General features: G+C 38.3%; 1 protein-coding gene across 1 annotated transcript in view; it reads left to right on the forward strand.

Annotated features, from left to right (window-relative positions):
• Positions 1–3073: 3073 nt before the first annotated feature.
• The window catches only part of LOC115456829 (1,25-dihydroxyvitamin D(3) 24-hydroxylase, mitochondrial-like), a 66207-nt gene continuing 49709 nt past the window's right edge, over positions 3074–19571 (forward strand). The window contains exons 1-2 of the mRNA XM_030186188.1: positions 3074–3166; positions 3381–3571. Coding sequence (XP_030042048.1) covers positions 3164–3166; positions 3381–3571 — 194 coding nt within the window. The 5' untranslated portion in view covers positions 3074–3163. The remainder of the gene's footprint in view (positions 3167–3380; positions 3572–19571) is intronic.

The raw sequence follows: 19571 nt of genomic DNA on the forward strand, positions 1-19571 counted from the left end.
GTTACTGCACTAACCATTGGGCTACTCCTCCACTTCACAGATGTTGAAGCAGCTGCTTCTGGAATGCCTTATAAAATTCAACAGGGTAACAATCCATACAGGGCTTCTTACCATGTTGTAAAGTACTTAAAGCCTCTCTAAGATCTATTAACGTAATGCCAAGTTCCAACAGATCACTTTCAGCTTCAGTCACTTTATGCACAACAAGAACACTCAGAAAATTTTCACAGTCATTCTGAGTGTTCTCACATTCTGTAGTGTACAATTTCTTATTTTAGGAAACACCTTTAATTGTTCCATGATTTCTTTTTGTGAGGTGAATAATTGCCCCTTTGGTCTTTAATTCCCATTACCTATCTCTATTTTTCCTACTTTTCAAGTAAGCAGCTAGTACTTCCCCAGCTTTCTCAGTATCTTCATTGTAAAAGTTTGTTGTACAGATATTTCCCCCCAGTCATCTGACTTCGGAGCCCTTTTATTAAACTGTACTAAAAGTGGCCTGCGGTATCAGTAGCAAGGTACTATCCTACATATTGAGGCCACTTTTAGTGTGGCTATAAAATGGCTGTATTTTCCATTTCTTCAATTAATGGCCATGCACTAATTTCCCAAGTAGCATGTGGCCTTTGGTGTAGGAGCTCTTACCGAAACCTATTTACTAGGCGATAAGGGCTCCCATGGTAACCATGCACTAATTGGTTAGCATGTGGTGATGCATCTGTGCTAACTGATTAGCGCTGGGAATGTCTAATCTCTGCCTGTCTTTAGAGACTACTGCTAGGAGGCAGAGACATCATGTTGAAGGATGGTACCAATCTGGGCAACAGCTGAGAGGTACACTCAGTTGCTGTGAATCATCATTGAGAAATGCACAAGTGAGTCCTGGGGAGTTGGGGGGGAGGGTAGGGATCAGGGATAGGTTTTGATGTGGGGGGGGGGTAGAGCTTGGACATTGAGGGGAAGAGCGTTGGCATTGAGGCATTGAGAGGGAGAATTTTGATGCCAGGGGAGATTATGATGTCTAAGCACTGAGAATCAAACATGGAGAGAGGGACAGGAGGGGATCGGATATGGGGGTGTATTAAAGCAACAGGAGGCAACATGTGGAGAGAATGGAAGAAGAAGTCAGGGGATGTGTTCCACCACATCTGTGCCCTTATTTATTTATTTATTACATTGGTATTCTTCCCCCATTCACATTACATGCATGGCAAATGCTGGGTATGCCTCCTGCATTTTCTGCACGGGTTTTACACTTCCTGAACTATAATTTGGACTCCTTGGGTAGAATTCTATAAATAGTGTTCAAAAATGGGCATCAGAAAAAGTCAGCACTAAGCCCTATTCTGTACAGAGCGTTTGCCAATTCCACACCTAATTTTGGGTGACAGACTTATCCCTGTTGAAACCTGGTGTAAATGCTGGCTTCCAAGTTAGGCACGCTAAGACAGTATTATATAACCATGCACAGAACTTTTCAGAATGTTCGTGACATGCCTATTCTCTACCCATAGCCATGCCCCCTTTGGAGATTCACACTTTAGGAGCTAGGTGCCCTGCCTTATAAAATAGCATACAGCCAGATGCGCATGAAAATTTTAAATCAGTGCCAATTAGTACTGATAATTGGTTGTTAGTACCCAATGATTGACAGTTAAGAGCTCATTAACCAATTAATTTGCAAGCACATCTTGGCAGCCTGTCCAAAATTGGGCACTATATATAAAATCCAGTGGCTATTGTGCAGCAAGTGCAAAACTGTACCACAGTTTAGTAAAATAGTGCCATTGCCAAGTAAAGATCTCCAAGAATAATAATGTGAAGAAAAGCTCTTGTGCTACAGCCTCTGAGTTCTTTTGCTTTAATACACCCCCACATCCAATCCACTCTTTTCTCTCTCCCCATGTTTGATTCTCAGTCCTTAGACATCATAATCTCCCCCCATACACATGTCTAATAAACTATAGCAAGCAAATGAATTGTTGCAAATTTTGCTTTTCTGTGTAAAGTAAGAGTATTTTTTTTTTAATTTTACCATGCTGCACCTCATAGATGTACATACTGAGGAACACTGGACACTCAGTGGCATTTTTAAAGCTAAGATTCAACTTTGTTGCAAACTGTGCTACTGGTAGGTTATTTTATTTCCAACACTAGTAAGTTCACTGGAATTTAGAGTTGCTGCCAGTTAGAGCTCTATAGAGCCCTCTTATATGAATGAGCCTCCATTGTTTACCACACTCAAGAGCAGAAAGCTCAGTTATAAAGAGAAGAGAAATGGAGAATTGCTTAATTAGAAGAAACTTGTCTATATTATTACAGCCATACGATTTACATTTCTAGCATATATTGACAGAAAGTTTGCCTGGCCAAAAGATACTTAAATAAAATACAAATGCTTTCTTGCAACTAAATGAAAACACATATTAACATCTTATTTTAACAATTCTGTGTCTGATTTACTATGACTACTTGTTCCATAACTCAACACACTGTACAAAATTTTATTCCTAGTTGAATACTAGTAGCAATGCACACTTTGAATCTAATAAATGGCAAATGATCAACTGATGTTGTGGATTGTGCTGAAGAAATGCATTTAGATATTCAATTAAAATAGTCCCACCCCTAGCCCACTCACTGACATCCTTCAGAAAATCTTAGCCAATGATGAGTACATCATGTTGTCTGAAGAGCATCTTTCACTGATATGTCTAGTATAAAATTGATTGCAGGATAGGTATCGTTTCACATTTTGGAGACCTGGCTAACATTTAATTTAATAAAACCTATTTTGATTTTCTTGCTCCTTAATCAACCCTTCAATGCAAGAATATTGAAGATATTTGCAATGTATAAGCTACAGAAAACAGTTTTTAGCTGGAAGACCTGCTTATTGCCTGATAGTATTAGCTATAAATGTTTTTCTTTTGGTAAAGAAAACAAATTTACTTTTCTAGCAATCAAAGCCTCTAAAGAAGAACCATCTGGTTTCCACTTTCCAAATATCCCTCAACAATTTAAAAGTTCATCTTCTTCTGAATCTGAAGTTGCACCTTCCAGTTTGCCTCTTTCTTCTCTCCCAGGTCCAGTTAACTGGCCATGCATTGGGAGTCTTTTCAATATCATTTTACATGGAGGATTAAAAAATCAGCATGAAATCATGGTAAGTTTCTAGAGAATTGAAAATCATTTGTTTAGTGTACAGTTCCATATAATTCTTATTTTCCATTATTTTACAATTGCAGTGAAATAAAATAGCACATATATAGATATATATGTTAAGACATGCACATTTTTTACTTTGTAATAAATAAATGTATTTGATTTAAAATATATTACTACAGACTTTCTATAGCGTCAATAATTTTTTCATGCAGCATCAGTATCATCAGAAATTTGGAAAAATCTTTAAAATGAATTTGGGAACATTTAAGTCTGTTCAAATTGGAGACCCCACTCTGCTAGAATCAATTTTTAGGAAAGAAAGTAATTATCCAAGAAGACTAGAGATCAAGCCTTGGAAAATGTACCGGGACTACAGGAATGAAGCATATGGTCTACTCACACAGTAAGTGCTCTGGTATTTCATAGTTACCATAAAATAGTAGGATTAAAATTAGCTTGAGGTATGATAACACATAAATAGTTAAAACTATGTTTTGGATGTTAAATTTGTCAAGCATTCTACCTACTACTTCTTATGTTACAAATTTTGAATGAACATGTTGAATTATCCAGTACCTAGTCACAGAATCAAAAATTGTATTACTTTGCAATGAGTATGATTAAAACATTAAAATTTAATCAAATCGTATATATCTTCTGTTTCAAATATATGTAGAATTTAATTAAATTCTAATGTTTTAATCATACTCATTGCAAAGTAATACAATGATTCTATGACTAGGTACTGGATACCTAGGATACATGTTTTTAGTGAAATTCATCAGTTTTATCAGAGTAGGTACTTTAAACAAATCAATTGCTATAACCACTGGAAATAATTTGGATAACTACATGAATAAATAATAGACATTTTCTTATTGGAAGATCCATTCATTCTCCCCATGTATTGTATGCAATATGAATGCAGATATATTTTTTGTTGTTCTTAACTTTAATAATGAGCAATATGTATGATTCCCATGAGTTAGAATGAACACAAAATGATTACCTAATATTAAAATGATTTTTCATATATATTATTCATATATGACAAGTCAAATACCCCCTCCGTAGATAACTATGAGCTTGAAATCTCATTTTTACATCTGCTCCAAAATATATTCTTGCATGTTTATATACACATAGATACTATTTCAGATGTGTACACAAGTATATAGAGATGCATGCATATATATCATAGTATGCACATTTATACAATCTATTATTATTCATAATTACAATAATATATTAGTAGAAGTAGTTGCATCAACAGTAGTCATACAGAACTACCAGGAATGTGCTATATATATATATAGGTACATGTGGGGATAATTTCATAATAAGGTACCTAAGTAAAGTACAAAATAAGTGCTTACTTTATAGACAACATGAGCACTTAGTTGCCTCTATAAAATAGGTTCCTATATTATCCATAAAAGTGCAAATTCTCTTGAACAAATGTACACCTGCCCCAAAGGTGTAAATGGGTATATATACTCTGCATATCTATATGCACACTTAATAAAATATGCATGTACATTAGAATTCTACCTCACCTATCCCCAAAGGAACACCTATGCAGAGTCCCCTGGATTCTATATATGGCACCCAAATTTGCTTGCCCAAATTTAGGCACACTCCCCAGACACATGCATAGATTAATTGATCAATGAGCTCATATCCATCAACAATTAGGTGTCAACAACCAATTATTGATGTTAATTATCACAGATTAGAATTTTCACAGGCACCTGGCTGCACAGTATTCTATAAAGCAGTGTGCCTAACTCCCATAGCTTGTAACTCAAAATGCGGCATGGCCATGGGAGGGGAATGGATGTGTCAGGGGTGTTCCAAAAATTTATATGCTTTGTTACACAATACTGCCTCAGGGCACCTAACTTGGACACCAGCACTTACACCAGGATTCAGCAGGTGTAAATATGGCACTGAAAATTTGGGTACGGGAATCGATGCTAAACTTTTTGCTGGGTTTAGTTACCATCTGGGAGATTCAGGCCACAAAGTTGTGGCCAAATACTCCCATGCCACTAGCTCAGGGTCCCCCCAGACTTCAACCTCCCACTCGAGGGTCCCTTACTCAAACACCCCCACTCAAGCATTCCCCAGAATTGAAGTCCCCTACCTGAAAGGTTGCATTGGTGGTCTAGGGTAGGGGTCCTCCAAGGGCCCAGGGGGGATTTGGGCAGGAGCAATGTCTAGTCGATCCTGCCTTGTCCTGTGCCACCTTCAAAATGGCTCTCCTAGAGGTAGTCTCGTGCGTCTTAAATAGTGGTAGTCACCAGGCACAGGGCAGGGTAGTAGCAACTAGGTATTGCTTCTGACCAAAGAGAACCTGGACCTTGGAAGACCCCCTGGACCCCCAGAGGACTCCTGGACCCTGGATCCCAGAAGACCTCCCATACCCCCCTGAGGACCCTTGGACACTGGACTACCGCCCTGGATCTCCAGAAGACCTCAGTGCTCTGGAAGACCCCTGGACCCCAGAAGATCTCCTGAATCCCTAGAGGACCCCAAAACCCCCAGAGAACCTCCACCCTAGACCACCAATGCAACCTTTCATGTTGGGAGGGGGAGTAGGGGCTTCAACTTTGGAGGAATGCTTGAGTGTGGGGGGGGGGGGTCAAGAATATGGAGGGACCCTGAGCCAGTGGCCAAGGAGCATAAGGCAGCTGTTTTGTGGTTCTATGCTCCCGGGCCACAGGAATAACGCTGCTTGCAAGGTGACTCACAAGCAGTGTTATTCTCTAAGGCAGTATTCAGCAACCTATAGTACCAAGATCCCTCAAATTGCTAAATCACACGGGGAATTAAGGTGCGGTAAAGTGTGATCTTTCACTGCACCTTGATGAATCCCCCCATAAGTGCATCTAAATGTGGCAAGGGCACATATAGGGCCAGAATCAATAAATGGTGCCCAAAGTTAGCTGCTGTTAAAATCAGTGCAAAGAGCCATTTCTATAAAGGTCACTAAGCACTAAGCATCTTTTATAGAATAGCGCTTATCACAGATTCCTGTGTCCATCTTTGGGTGTGAAGACTTATGCCTGTCAAAAGCTATTGTAAATACCCGCACCCAACTGCCAAAAGATTGGCACATAACCTCTGTATTCTATAACACTGCACCTAAAGCTTTGGAACACCCCTGACCTGCCCATGCCCCTCTCCCTCCCTTTGAGCTGCATGTGAGACAATTTAGGCACCCAGTGTTATAGAATACTGCATAGGCAGATCCATGAATAAGTCCTAATTAGTGACAATTAACAACAATAATTGATTGTTAACAGCTCTTTAATTAATTAGTTTGTGTGTAGATCTGGGATCTGTACCCAAATTTGGGTGACCTTTATAGAATCCATGGGGAAAACTTACTGTATAAGCTACTTCTTTAAATGAGAGGCATATCTATGTCCCACCCAAGATCCATCCACATATATGCCCACCTTGCATTTGCATGCTATAAAACTTATGTGTGGGCCAATATAGAATAGAGCTTAGGGCACTTATTCATATAAGTGCAGCTTTTTTTGTCCATTTATACTTTGCAAAGGGGTATATACCTTTGAGCACCTTATTATAATATTGTCCTTCACATGCCATAAAACAGAAAGGCTTCTACTGCAGGGGTAACTCATGTAGAATCCCAGCATATATTTATTCAAAACAGCTTATTTAGGGAGTCTTTTACTAAGCTGCGGTAGCATTTTTAGCTCGAGGTAAAAAAAAATCAGCTGACAGTAAATGCCAATATTTTCACTATATTCCTATGGGTGTCTCAGCTTGTAACTCCTGTTGATTTCTTTCACGAGCTAATAATGCTACTGTGGGTTAGTAAAAGCCCCCCTAAGTCTTTTCTATATTACTAACTTCCCAGTTAGTGACAAATAATTTTGGGGGGGACCTTCAGAAAAATGTCAGTGGTCTGGTTGTGCAGCAGCTGAGGAGCTGAACAACTGATACAGCTATATAGCTAAACAAACATTAAGAGGATCAATAGTTAATTTATGATTTTCTTAAGTTGTTTGATGAAGGCAGGCATACATTGCACTAGTAAGAAAGTGCTTGAATTTTGCCATTTTTCTGAAGGTCCCCCCCCCCCCCACACACACACACAATTATTTGTCACTGACAGGGGAGTTAATAATAAGAAAAAGATTTAGGGCCTTTTTTTCCAAACCATGCTAGTGATTCCCGGCGCAGCAATGATGACAAAGCACATTCACTTTCAATGGTCTTCACTGGCATTGCCACGCGGGAATCGCTAGCATGTTTTAGTAAAAGAGGCCTTTAATGAGCTGTTTTGAATATGTATATGCTAGGATTTGAATTTCCGTGGTCAAATATCCCACTCTCACTTCCAGGATTTGAATTTCCATGATCAAACATCCCACTCTCACTTACACTTATGCTAGGATAAAACATACAATAGCAATGAAAATTTGGGTGTTATGTTCTTTTCCCTATGTACCCATATTTGTTATAAATTTACATTTGTAGCTTAATATAGACATTTTTTAAAATTCATTAGTACTATAAAAAAACATATAAAGAAGCATACTATATTCATTTCTTGAAAACTGGCATGAAAAAAAGTTGTCCATAGATCAATTTCTAAACAAATAATTATTCTTATAACTCTATGAAGTGTATTTATTTTTTTTATAATGAATTTCTAAGGGGTCCTTTTTCAAAGGCACGCTAGCTTTTTTAGTGCGTGCTAAAAATAAGCACACGCTAAAAGCTAGAAACACCGATAGGAATACATGGGTGTCTCTAGCATTTATCACACACTAAAAACATTAGAATGCCTTTGTAAAAGGCACCCTAAGTGAATCTACATGGTACAAATTTAAACATGATTTTGTTCTGGAAGTGTTATGCAAAATTATTATCTGTTGATTTTTTAACAGATTGCAAATAATAATAAAGTGAATATGGCATGTCCAAAAGATTAGATGCCACTCCAGTTGTGATTCATTACTAGTTTTTAAAGTTGTTAATAAAGCTAAAAAATGGTTGACTCATTAACCTTCAATTAGGTGAATAAAATTTCAGTGTCTAATAAATGCTCATCCTTCTAGCCTCTCATGTTGTATTAGTTGCTGGTCTGTAAAATGTCAACAACTAATGTCTCCTGTAAGCAGCTGTGTGTGCATTTGTTAAAGGAGATAATTCAGTCTTGTAATGCTGGGAAAGGATATGCAGTAATCTCTAAAATATTTTAAACCAGTAATTTCAACTATCAAGAACTTTATGAAGAAATTGAAGTTACATGGGACTGTTGAAAATAAAACAAAAATGAAAGAAATTTTGTTTAGATTTTTTTTCATTCCACTGTCTGTTGAACTGTTCAGTATATAATTGCAGTAATCTGTGGGTTCTTAATCTTCTAGATCTTACCTTGATTTCAACAATGTCATGTAATCTTCTTGCTTCGCTTCCTACAGGGAAAAATGGCTGCCACTGGTATCTTATTTTGCTTCGGTATAGAGATAAGCACTAAGTTTGATGTATTTTGTGGCCTATGCATGCTCTATGTCTGGATTTGTATCCTCCAGCCCTCCCCCTTCCCTTTTTTTCCCCTTTCTTCTTCTCCACCTCCTCTTTCTTCCCCTTTTTCTTAATGTGATTCTAGTTGTGGATAGTTGCTTCTTGAATGTGAGCTCCAGTTTTGCCATGATTTGTAAATGTTGCTTGTTGTACTGTGGTGAGCTCCTGCTTCTATTGTATTGTATTGAAATCCAATAAAAGATATTAAAGTTCGAAAATAAAACAAAACAAAAATGAAAGAAATTTTGTTCAGATTTTTTTCATTCCACTGTCTGTTGAACTGTTTAGTATATAATTGCAGTAATCTGTGGGTTCTGTTTTTCAAATCTGACCTGTTTTCAGGCAGTTGACTCAGATCTTTCTTAATCTTCTAGATCTTACCTTGATTTCAACAATGTCATGTAATTTTCTTTTTAAACAATATTTTTTGCAGTTGAAAAATTGACTGAAAGTGATTAAAATATTTTTAAAATCTTTCTGTCTTTTATAAGAGTGTATGATCTTCATTTATAAATGTTTATAGATGCTTAGATGTGTCAATAGTTGTTGAAAGTAGACAGCTTGAAAGGTTTAAGTATTTTAGGGATAGGCTTGTGTTGGTGTACATGGTTTAAAGCACCTTAAAAATCAAAATTGATTTTATATATATCAATAAGCATTATCCTTTGAATCAATACATGTACAATTTCTACTAAAAAAATACAAGATTTAAATATTTTTATTAACATAAATTTGTGAAAGAAACCAAAAATAATTAACTACAATTTGGGAAAAAAGCCACATTTTTTAAAAAGCAAAGTGAATATTAATGTCTTTGTACAACCCCTAGCATACTTATAAATTGACTAATTGAAAGATTATTGAATGAATAAGCATGCTGGACCTTACTAAGAAATAAAGATAGCATTAATGAATCCACTGGAGAGGGTTTCTATAATTTTTCTATTTTAAAAATTGCAGAAAATGTCACATTTAAACTTTGTACTATGATATATCTTTTACAGAAACTATTCTTTCTTTTCTTAGATTTATTCATTCATTCTATCGGTTAGCATCATATATGATTAATTGGTCCAAATCTGGTTATGCACCTTTACTCCTAAATCTATAAACATCATTTAGGCAATTTTCACTTCCTTTGTTTGGCAACAAAAATATCTTGATGTGTGAGAACTTTAGACTAAAAATAAGCATAAATGTTGAGGCCATTACATCACTGGTGCAAGACCTACCAAATGGTTTCTTCCATATTTACCCTAGTTCAGAAGGTTAGATGCTATTAGAATGGTCATTATTCCAAAACTAAAGTGCCTGTGAATTATGCTTCCAATGCCATTTGTTCTATTCCAAATATACAAAATTTTAAATTTCTACTAGTTAGCCATCTGAGCACAATATTATGATTCCCCTTTTTCCCCATTTTTCCCTTTCTTAATTTTCCCCTCTGTCCCTAGTCTTTCCTTTTAAGTTATCATTTCTTTTTATACAACTTCCATTTTTAAATACCTGTTGTATACTTCAAATTTTTGAACTTTGACAGTAATCTAGTTATATGTTTGTTCTCATATGGTTCTTCTAATGGAATGGAAGTTTATTATATTCTGTACTGTATTTGGATGGATGTTATATTTAAAATTAATAAAAAATAATGGAACTAAAAAATAAATAAATAAATAAATAAATTTTTATATTTGATGAAGGAGAAAGTTGCCATTGACTCTTATTATTGTAATGATAAGGTTGATTCTATGTCAATGATGCATTTTTGTGACCCATTATAATGTTCTTATTGTACCCTGCCTTGAGCTATGATAATGATTAAGCAGATTATAAATGTAAAATTACATTAAAATTAAATGAAATTAAGATCTCATAAATACAAATAGCAGCCACAAAATTAAAATTAAGTAAAGACCTAACTAGAATAAGCTTCCCTGAATTTAACATAGGTCACTATGCTTTTTTTTAATGGAAAAAGCTGATTATTGGTTCAATAATTCAACAACAAATACAGACCCTAGGTGGCCTTCATTAGAAAATGACTTGCCTAGTCTTGCCCTTTCTCTTTTCTTCCATCTATGAATAAACCTTTAATTTCTTTGAAAGTTAAAATAGTAGAAGATGCAAGTCAAGCACTGAACACAAATTCATCTTGTCTAACCCCTTGATCAATGTTCAGAACTCAATAGACATTTCAGCAGAAGAAAGTATATGGACTGGGGAACAACTGATCATAGATGTTTCTCTATTTTATTTTTGATTTGCCAAACAAATATAGAGGACCTTTTTCTATGAAGATTTTAACATTTTAAGCAAGCATAAGAAGGATTAAGAAATGAAATTAGCTTAAAGTGACTGTTGCAGAATTGATCAGAAACTTTGAAGCAGGATATCAGAGTTCTTTTTGTTGCATCTGTCACATCTCTGTGCTAATTACCTTGAAGGTGCTCTGAGGTTCCCCTCCCTTCTTCCTCCAGCCAAGGCCAGAAATCTGAGCCCTGATGATCCTCTGGGCAAGGAGGGTGGGAAGTAATGAGTTGCTAAGAGACTGATTGAGAGAGGACCCTGACTCAGAGCTACTCTCCTCCCTCCCATCTCCTCTGCTCAATATCTTATCAAAGCCAGAAATCTGAGCCTGAAGATCCTCTGGGCAAAGAGGGTGGGAAGCAATTAGTTGCTAAGTGACTGATTGAGGGAGGACCCCTACTCAGAGCTACTCTTCCCCCTCCCATCTCCTCTGCTCATTATCTTATCACTGAAACCTGATCCAGTACTGATCTCAACAGCTTGAAAGGCAGACCCTCTTCCTAAGTCAGTGAAGAGAGGGAAACAACTATTAGTAGCCCACAGAGAAAAGAAACCAAAATGAATACCTTCAAACTACTCCTAATTTATAACAGACATAACGAAACACTTGAATTATATGTTACAAAATGGACTTTTCCAGAGGGAGAAAGGAAACATTCTACTCACCCCCATACCCAAAGACGCAAAGAAAAGTGCCAGTGAATTAACCAACTACAGACCAGTAGCATCCATTCCCTTAATAACCAAATTAACGAAAGGATTGGTGACCAAACAACTTACAGACTACTTAAATAAATTCTCAATACTCCACAACTCTCAGTCAGGATTTCGGTCTAACCACAGAACTGAAACAGTACTAGTTACTCTCATGACCAAATTCAAACAAATGATTGCAAGCGCTTTTGACATGGTTGATCATGGAATACTACTACATATCCTTGACTACTTTGGAATTGGAGGTAACGTTCTCAACTGGTTTAAGGGATTCCTAAGTGCATGATCATACCAAGTGACATCTAACTCGACTACCTCAGCCCCATGGATACCAGAATGCGGAGTACCACAGGGTTCCTCCCTCTCTATTCAACTTAATGATGATACCCTTGGCGAAGTTATTATCAAACCAAAACGTCAACCCATACATATAAGCAGATGACGTAACGATCTACATCCCATTCAAACAAGATCTTAAGGAAATTTCCAATGACATCAACCAAAGTCTCCAGAATATGCATTCACGGGCAGATGCATTTCGGCTGAAACGTAATGTAGAAAAAACTCAATGCCTAATACTCACCTCTCAACATAACAAGAACAAATTCACCGCCATCAATACACCAAAATTGAACCTTCCAATTAGGATACCCTAAAAATTCTTGGAGTCACCATTGATCGACACCTAACTCTTGAGAGTCATGCGAAAAACACAACCAAGAAGATGTTCCACACAATGTGGAAACTAAAAAGAGTAAGACCTTTCTTCCTAAGGACCGTGTTCCGCAACCTGGTACAATCAATGGTACTCAGTCATCTAGACTACTGCAACGCATTATACGCCGGCTGCAAAGAGCAAATAATCAAGAAACTTCAGACAGCTGCAAACACAGCAGCTTGACTCATATTCGGAAAAACAAAATATGAAAGTGCGAAACCCCTATGAGAAAAGCTACACTGGTTCCCACTTAAAGAACGCATCACATTCAAAATATGCACCCTAGTTCACAAAATCATTCACGGAGATGCCCTAGCCTACATGTCAGACCTGATAGACCTACCACCCAGGAATGCTAAAAAATCATCCCGCACATTCCTCAATCTCCACTTCCCCAACTATAAAGGTCTAAAATACAATCACACGCATCAGCCTTTTCCTACTTGAGGACACAATTCTGGAACGCGCTGCCGCACAGCCTGAAAACAATCTATGAATTAACTAACTTCCGTAAACTACTGTAGACCCATCTCTTTAACAAGGCATACCACAATGATCAACAAATGTGAACTCCTACACATTTATCCAGAATTGTCTTGTAGTGTTTGCTTGTTATACTACTGTCATGTTTCGTCAATGTTATGTTACCCAAGATCCTATGTAATACTAAATCTATTTACTCTTTTTTTGTTTCCACCATTCATGATGTATTGTAAGCCACATTGAGCCAGCAAATAGGTGGGAAAATGTGGAATACAAATGCAATAAATAAATAAATAAATAAAATAAATAATAATATACTCCTTAACACTGATGCACTTAACACTAACCACCCCTCTTCCAGAAAGTAACATTATACGCATACTAAACAATCATCAAAGATTGATCAGATACACCACATCTCATCAAACTGACAACAACTTAAGCAAAGGAAGAACACCAACATGCGGACTACCACCACAGAATGCAAAGAAGGGTCCAAACAAAATTACCTCAACAAAGAAACAACAACTAATAAACGTCTACACAACACCAGAGCAGAAGACCCATTCCAAACAATCCAAGTGGGCTACATCAATGCCAGATCTGCAGTAAAAAAAACAGCAATACTAACAGACTGGATCATGGCAGAAAACCTGGACATACTCTTCATCAATGAAACCTGGATCCACGACCAAAAGGACCCCATAATCCTAGACCTGTGCCCTCCAAGATACAAAATCACACACTGGACCAGAAAGGAAAAGAGAGGCGGAGACATAGCACTAATCTATCGATCCTGCTTTACCACCGAAACCACTGCCGAGTCCATGACACCTCAACTTGAAATTGCCTCAATCAGAATCCACAACAAAACCCTACTCAATCATTTAAATTGTGTCTTGTTTTACAGACCTCCAGGTAATTGGAACGAAGGCCAGACTAACTTCATGGACTTCATTTCAAACACATGTGTAACCAACTCCAATGTACTAGTATTAGGAGACATTAACCTTCACTTAGAAGGCCCAAACTCAATCAACCAGCGAGAATGTAAAGAATTCCTCCACCTATGGGATCTCAAATGGCCACAAATGCAAGCAACCAACGTCAAAGGGCACACACTTGATCTTATCTCACACAAACTTTCAACAGACCAGAACCTAATAATAACAGATATTATTAAATGGACAGGAATACCCTGGACTGATCACTACAAACTAAACTTATCCCTACACTGGCAGAAGAAGGGACTACACCAAATACAAGAACACACATCCTACAGCACAAGAGGTCAATTAGACATGAAAACATTCTGGCAACTGATATACAACAATGAATGGACAGCACAAACAGACTCCATATATTACCTCATGAAATGGGATAAAAGATGCAAATGCATACTAGATGAAATAGCACCCTTACGAATAAGAACTTCACGTAAGCATAACTCGATACCATGGTTCAATGATAAACTTATAAAGCAAAAACACAATGCAGGAAACTCGAACGAACATGGAGAAAATCAAAAGACGAACACACACTCAACACATGGAAACAATCACAAAGAAAATATACATACGCAATAAGACAGACCAAAAGATCACACTATAAAACTAAAATAGGGACAGATTACAAAGGCACGAAGAAATTATACAAACTCATGAACAAACTCCTAGACACCAACTTGGTCACTACATTGAATACAGACATCCCATCTGCAGACAAACTTGTTAAATATTTCAATGAAAAAATTGCAAAGCTATGCAACAAGCTACCTCAGGACAACACTGACATCGAAATCTTCCTTAATGAATTGGACCCAACCACGGGAGAATACCCGTCAATGCAGTTGCACAGGCAATCAGCAGGTTCTCCAACACTCACTGTAAACTAGATACCTGTCCCAACTACTTAATGAAATCCACACCTGACTGTTTCATAGCAGACCTCACATCCCACCTAAACTACATGCTTCAGTAAGGTCTCTTCCCTAAGGAAAATGGCAATATCCTACTCACTCCGATACCAAAAGACACCAAGAAACAAACAAATTAAATCACTAACTACCGTCCAGTAGCATCCATTCTATTGTCAGTCAAGCTGATGGAAAGCATGGTAGCCAAACAATTTACAGATTATATAAACAAATTCTCAATATTACACGAATCACAGTAAGGTTTTTGCCCCCTCCATAGCACAGAAACAGTATTACTCACCCTCCTAGCCAAATTCAAGCAGGAAATAGCAAAAGGCAAAAACATCCTCCTCCTCCAATTCGATGTGTCTAGTGCATTCGAGATGGTTAGCTTAGCAGAGTTTAAAAAGGGGTTGGACGGTTTCCTAAAGGACAAGTCCATAAACCGCTACTAAACGGACTTGGAAAAATCCAAAATTCCAAGAATAACATGTATAACATATTAATAAGATTACTAGATAAGTTCGGGATTGGTGGAAACATACTTAGCTGGATCAAGGGTTTCCTAACCATAAGAACATATCAAGTAAAATCAAACTCAAACATATCATCACCGTGGAAAGCAGACTGTGGAGTACCACAAGGATCACCACTATCACCGATCCTCTTCAATCTAATGATGACCTCACTAGCCAAGTCCTTATCCAACCAAGGCCTTATCCCTTTCATCTATGCAGAAGATGTCACAATATTCATTCCTTACAAATCTAAACTGACTGAAATCACCAACGATATCAAGATCAGCTTGAACATCATGGACTCTTGGGCAAATGCATTTCAACTAAAACTCAACAAAGACAAAAAAAACTGTCTCATCCTCTCATCCCTACACAACGCGGACAACCCCACTATTATCAACACCCCAGATTACACCCTCCATATCTCAGACAGCCTGAGTAGAGGAGTGTGGTAGCCATGTTAGTCCACTCTTAAGGTTATCAATAGAAATCAAACAAAATAAAACATGGAAAAGAAAATAAGATGATACCTTTTTTATTGGACATAACTTAATACATTTCTTGATTAGCTTTCGAAGGTTGCCCTTCTTCGTCAGATCGGAAATAAGCAAATGTGCTAGCTGACAGTGTATATAAGTGAAAACATTCAAGCATTACTATGGCAGTCTGACAGGGTGGGAGGATGGGGGTGGGTAGGAGGTATGCATGGGGACATCAAAGCATATCATTGATATTCTAACAGGATGGGTGTGGATAGGTGAGGGGTGGGGTGATCAACAGAGACATACAGCTTTATGGTTTATAATGGGCTAGGAATCCCAGAAGAGAACCAACTGAAAGTAACAGGATAGATCATAAGGAATGCCAAGCCAAATGCAAAGCGGAGATAAGGAGGGCAAAAAAGGACTTTGAGAAGAAATTAGCGTTGGAAGCAAAAATACATAGTAAAAACTTTTTTAGATACATTAAAAGCAGGAAACCGGCCAAAGAGTCGGTTGGGCCGCTGGACGAAAATGGTGTTAAAGGGGCGATCAAGGAGGACAAAGCCGTAGCGGAGAAATTAAATGAATTCTTTGCTTCGGTCTTCACCGAGGAGGATTTGGGGGGGACACCGGTGCCGGAAAGAATATTTGAAGCGGGGGAGTTGGAGAAACTAAACAAATTCTCTGTAACCTTGGAGGATGTAATGGGTCAGTTCAGCAAGCTGAAGAGTAGTAAATCACCGGGACCTGATGGTATTCATCCCAGAGTATTAATAGAACTAAAAAATGAACTTGCGGAGCTACTGTTAGAAATATGCAATCTGTCCCTAAAATCGAGTGTAATACCGGAAGACTGGAGGGTAGCCAATGTTACTCCGATTTTTAAGAAAGGTTCCAGAGGAGATCCGGGAAATTATAGACCGGTGAGTCTGACGTCGGTGCCGGGCAAGATGGTGGAGGCTATTATTAAGAATAAAATTGCAGAGCATATACAAAAACATGGACTGATGAGACAAAGTCAGCACGGATTTAGTGAAGGGAAGTCTTGCCTCACCAATCTAATGCATTTTTTTGAGGGGGTAAGCAAACATGTGGACAATGGGGAGCCGGTTGATATTGTATATCTGGATTTTCAGAAGGCGTTTGACAAAGTGCCGCACGAAAGACTCCTGAAGAAATTGCAGAGTCATGGAATCGGAGGTAGGGTATTATTATGGATTAAGAACTGGTTGAAAGATAGGAAGCAGAGAGTAGGATTGCGTGGCCAGTATTCTCAGTGGAGGAGGGTAGTTAGTGGGGTCCCGCAGGGGTCTGTGCTGGGTCCGTTGCTTTTTAATGTATTTATAAATGACCTAGAGATGGGAATAACTAGTGAGGTAATTAAATTCGCCGATGACACAAAATTATTCAGGGTCGTCAAGTCGCAGGAGGAATGTGAACGATTACAGGAGGACCTTGCGAGACTGGGAGAATGGGCGTGCAAGTGGCAGATGAAGTTCAATGTTGACAAGTGCAAAGTGATGCATGTGGGTAAGAGGAACCCGAATTATAGCTACGTCTTGCAAGGTTCCGCGTTAGGAGTTACGGATCAAGAAAGGGATCTGGGTGTCGTCGTCGATGATACGCTGAAACCTTCTGCTCAGTGTGCTGCTGCGGCTAGGAAAGCGAATAGAATGTTGGGTGTTATTAGGAAGGGTATGGAGTCCAGGTGTGCGGATGTTATAATGCCGTTGTATCGCTCCATGGTGCGACCGCACCTGGAGTATTGTGTTCAGTACTGGTCTCCGTATCTCAAAAAAGATATAGTAGAATTGGAAAAGGTACAGCGAAGGGCGACGAAAATGATAGTGGGGATGGGACGACTTTCCTATGAAGAGAGGCTGAGAAGGCTAGGGCTTTTCAGCTTGGAGAAGAGACGGCTGAGGGGAGATATGATAGAAGTGTATAAAATAATGAGTGGAATGGATCGGGTGGATGTGAAGCGACTGTTCACGCTATCCAAAAATACTAGGACTAGAGGGCATGAGTTGAAGCTACAGTGTGGTAAATTTAAAACGAATCGGAGAAAATTTTTCTTCACCCAACGTGTAATTAGATTCTGGAATTCATTGCCGGAGAACGTGGTACGGGCGGTTAGCTTGACGGAGTTTAAAAAGGGGTTAGATAGATTCCTAAAGGACAAGTCCATAGACCGCTATTAAATGGACTGGAAAAATTCCTCATTTTTAGGTATAACTTGTCTGGAATGTTTTTACGTTTGGGGAGCGTGCCAGGTGCCCTTGACCTGGATTGGCCACTGTCGGTGACAGGATGCTGGGCTAGATGGACCTTTGGTCTTTCCCAGTATGGCACTACTTATGTACTTATGTACTTATGTACTTATGTACTTATGTACTTGTTAAGTCCTTTCTGTTGGATGTTAAAATATTCAATCATTCTGACTTCAAAGGTCTTACGTTCTTGTATGGTTTTAAAGTTACCTTTCAGGATTCTCACTGTGAAGTCACTGGTACAGTGTCCTGGTCCTGAAAATCCTCGGCGTTACAATGAACCACAACTTAACACTAGAGAGCCAAGTGACATCCACAACAAAGAAAATGTTCCACTCAATGTGGAAACTCAAACACGTGAGACAATTCTTCCCGAGGGGAACATTTCGCAACCTGATACAATCAGTGGTACTAAGCCATATAGACTACTGCAATGGAATTTATGCGGGATGCAAAGAACAAACCTTAAATAAACTTCAGACCGCTCAAAACACGGCAGCTAGGCTTATCTTCGGAAAAACACGATTTGAAAGTGCAAAACCCCGTCACGAAAAACTACACTGGCGCCCAATCAAAGAACGCATTGCTTTCAAAATCTGCACTCTGGTTCACAAAATTATCTACGGTGAAGCTCCGGGATACACGACAGACTTGATCGACCTACCAACTAGAAACACATCCGAATCAACACGAACGTACCTAAATCTGCACTACCCAAGCTGCAAAGGACTCAAATACAAATCAACTTACGCGCCCAGTTTTTGCTACCTAAGCACACAACTGTGGAATGCATTACCAAAAGCCTTGAAAACTACGAATGACCACCTAAACTTCCGGAAAACACAAAAAACTAACTTGTTTATAAAGGCATACCCTACCGATCCAACATAAATGCCTGATCTTTGCAACACAACAAAACTAAAGAACGTAATGAACATAACACAACTCTTCCACTGTATGATTCCTTAGTGTGGCTGTGCCACATGAACTTTATCTTACCACATCACTTTGTATTTGTTTACACTGGAGTCTGTAACGCTTCACCGGTACTATGTAAGCCACATTGAGCCTACAAATATATGGGAAATGTGGGATATAAATGTAATACAACAATGCTGTGAAGGTGAATCTAATCATACACAATGTTCAGGGTAACAAAATTTGGCAGAAGATGGGAAAGCAGCAGTTGTGCTTCGAGTCAACAATTAGGCCGACAACTTGAACAACTTAATGACAATCCACTGGAGCAGTGATCCTCGGCTCGGCGTCCTTATCCCCTGAAGAAGCCCATCGGTGAAACGGGTACGTTGGGTGGGGATCCCGTTCAAGATGCTGCTACTTGCTAAGTGGTTTTTGTCTTTTGCAGTTGGTTACACACAAAATAATTTCTACTAAAACTCTTTTCAAAAAAAATATTTTCACATA

This window comes from Microcaecilia unicolor, chromosome 1 (assembly GCF_901765095.1).
Source record: "Microcaecilia unicolor chromosome 1, aMicUni1.1, whole genome shotgun sequence".
NCBI lineage: Eukaryota > Metazoa > Chordata > Amphibia > Gymnophiona > Siphonopidae > Microcaecilia > Microcaecilia unicolor.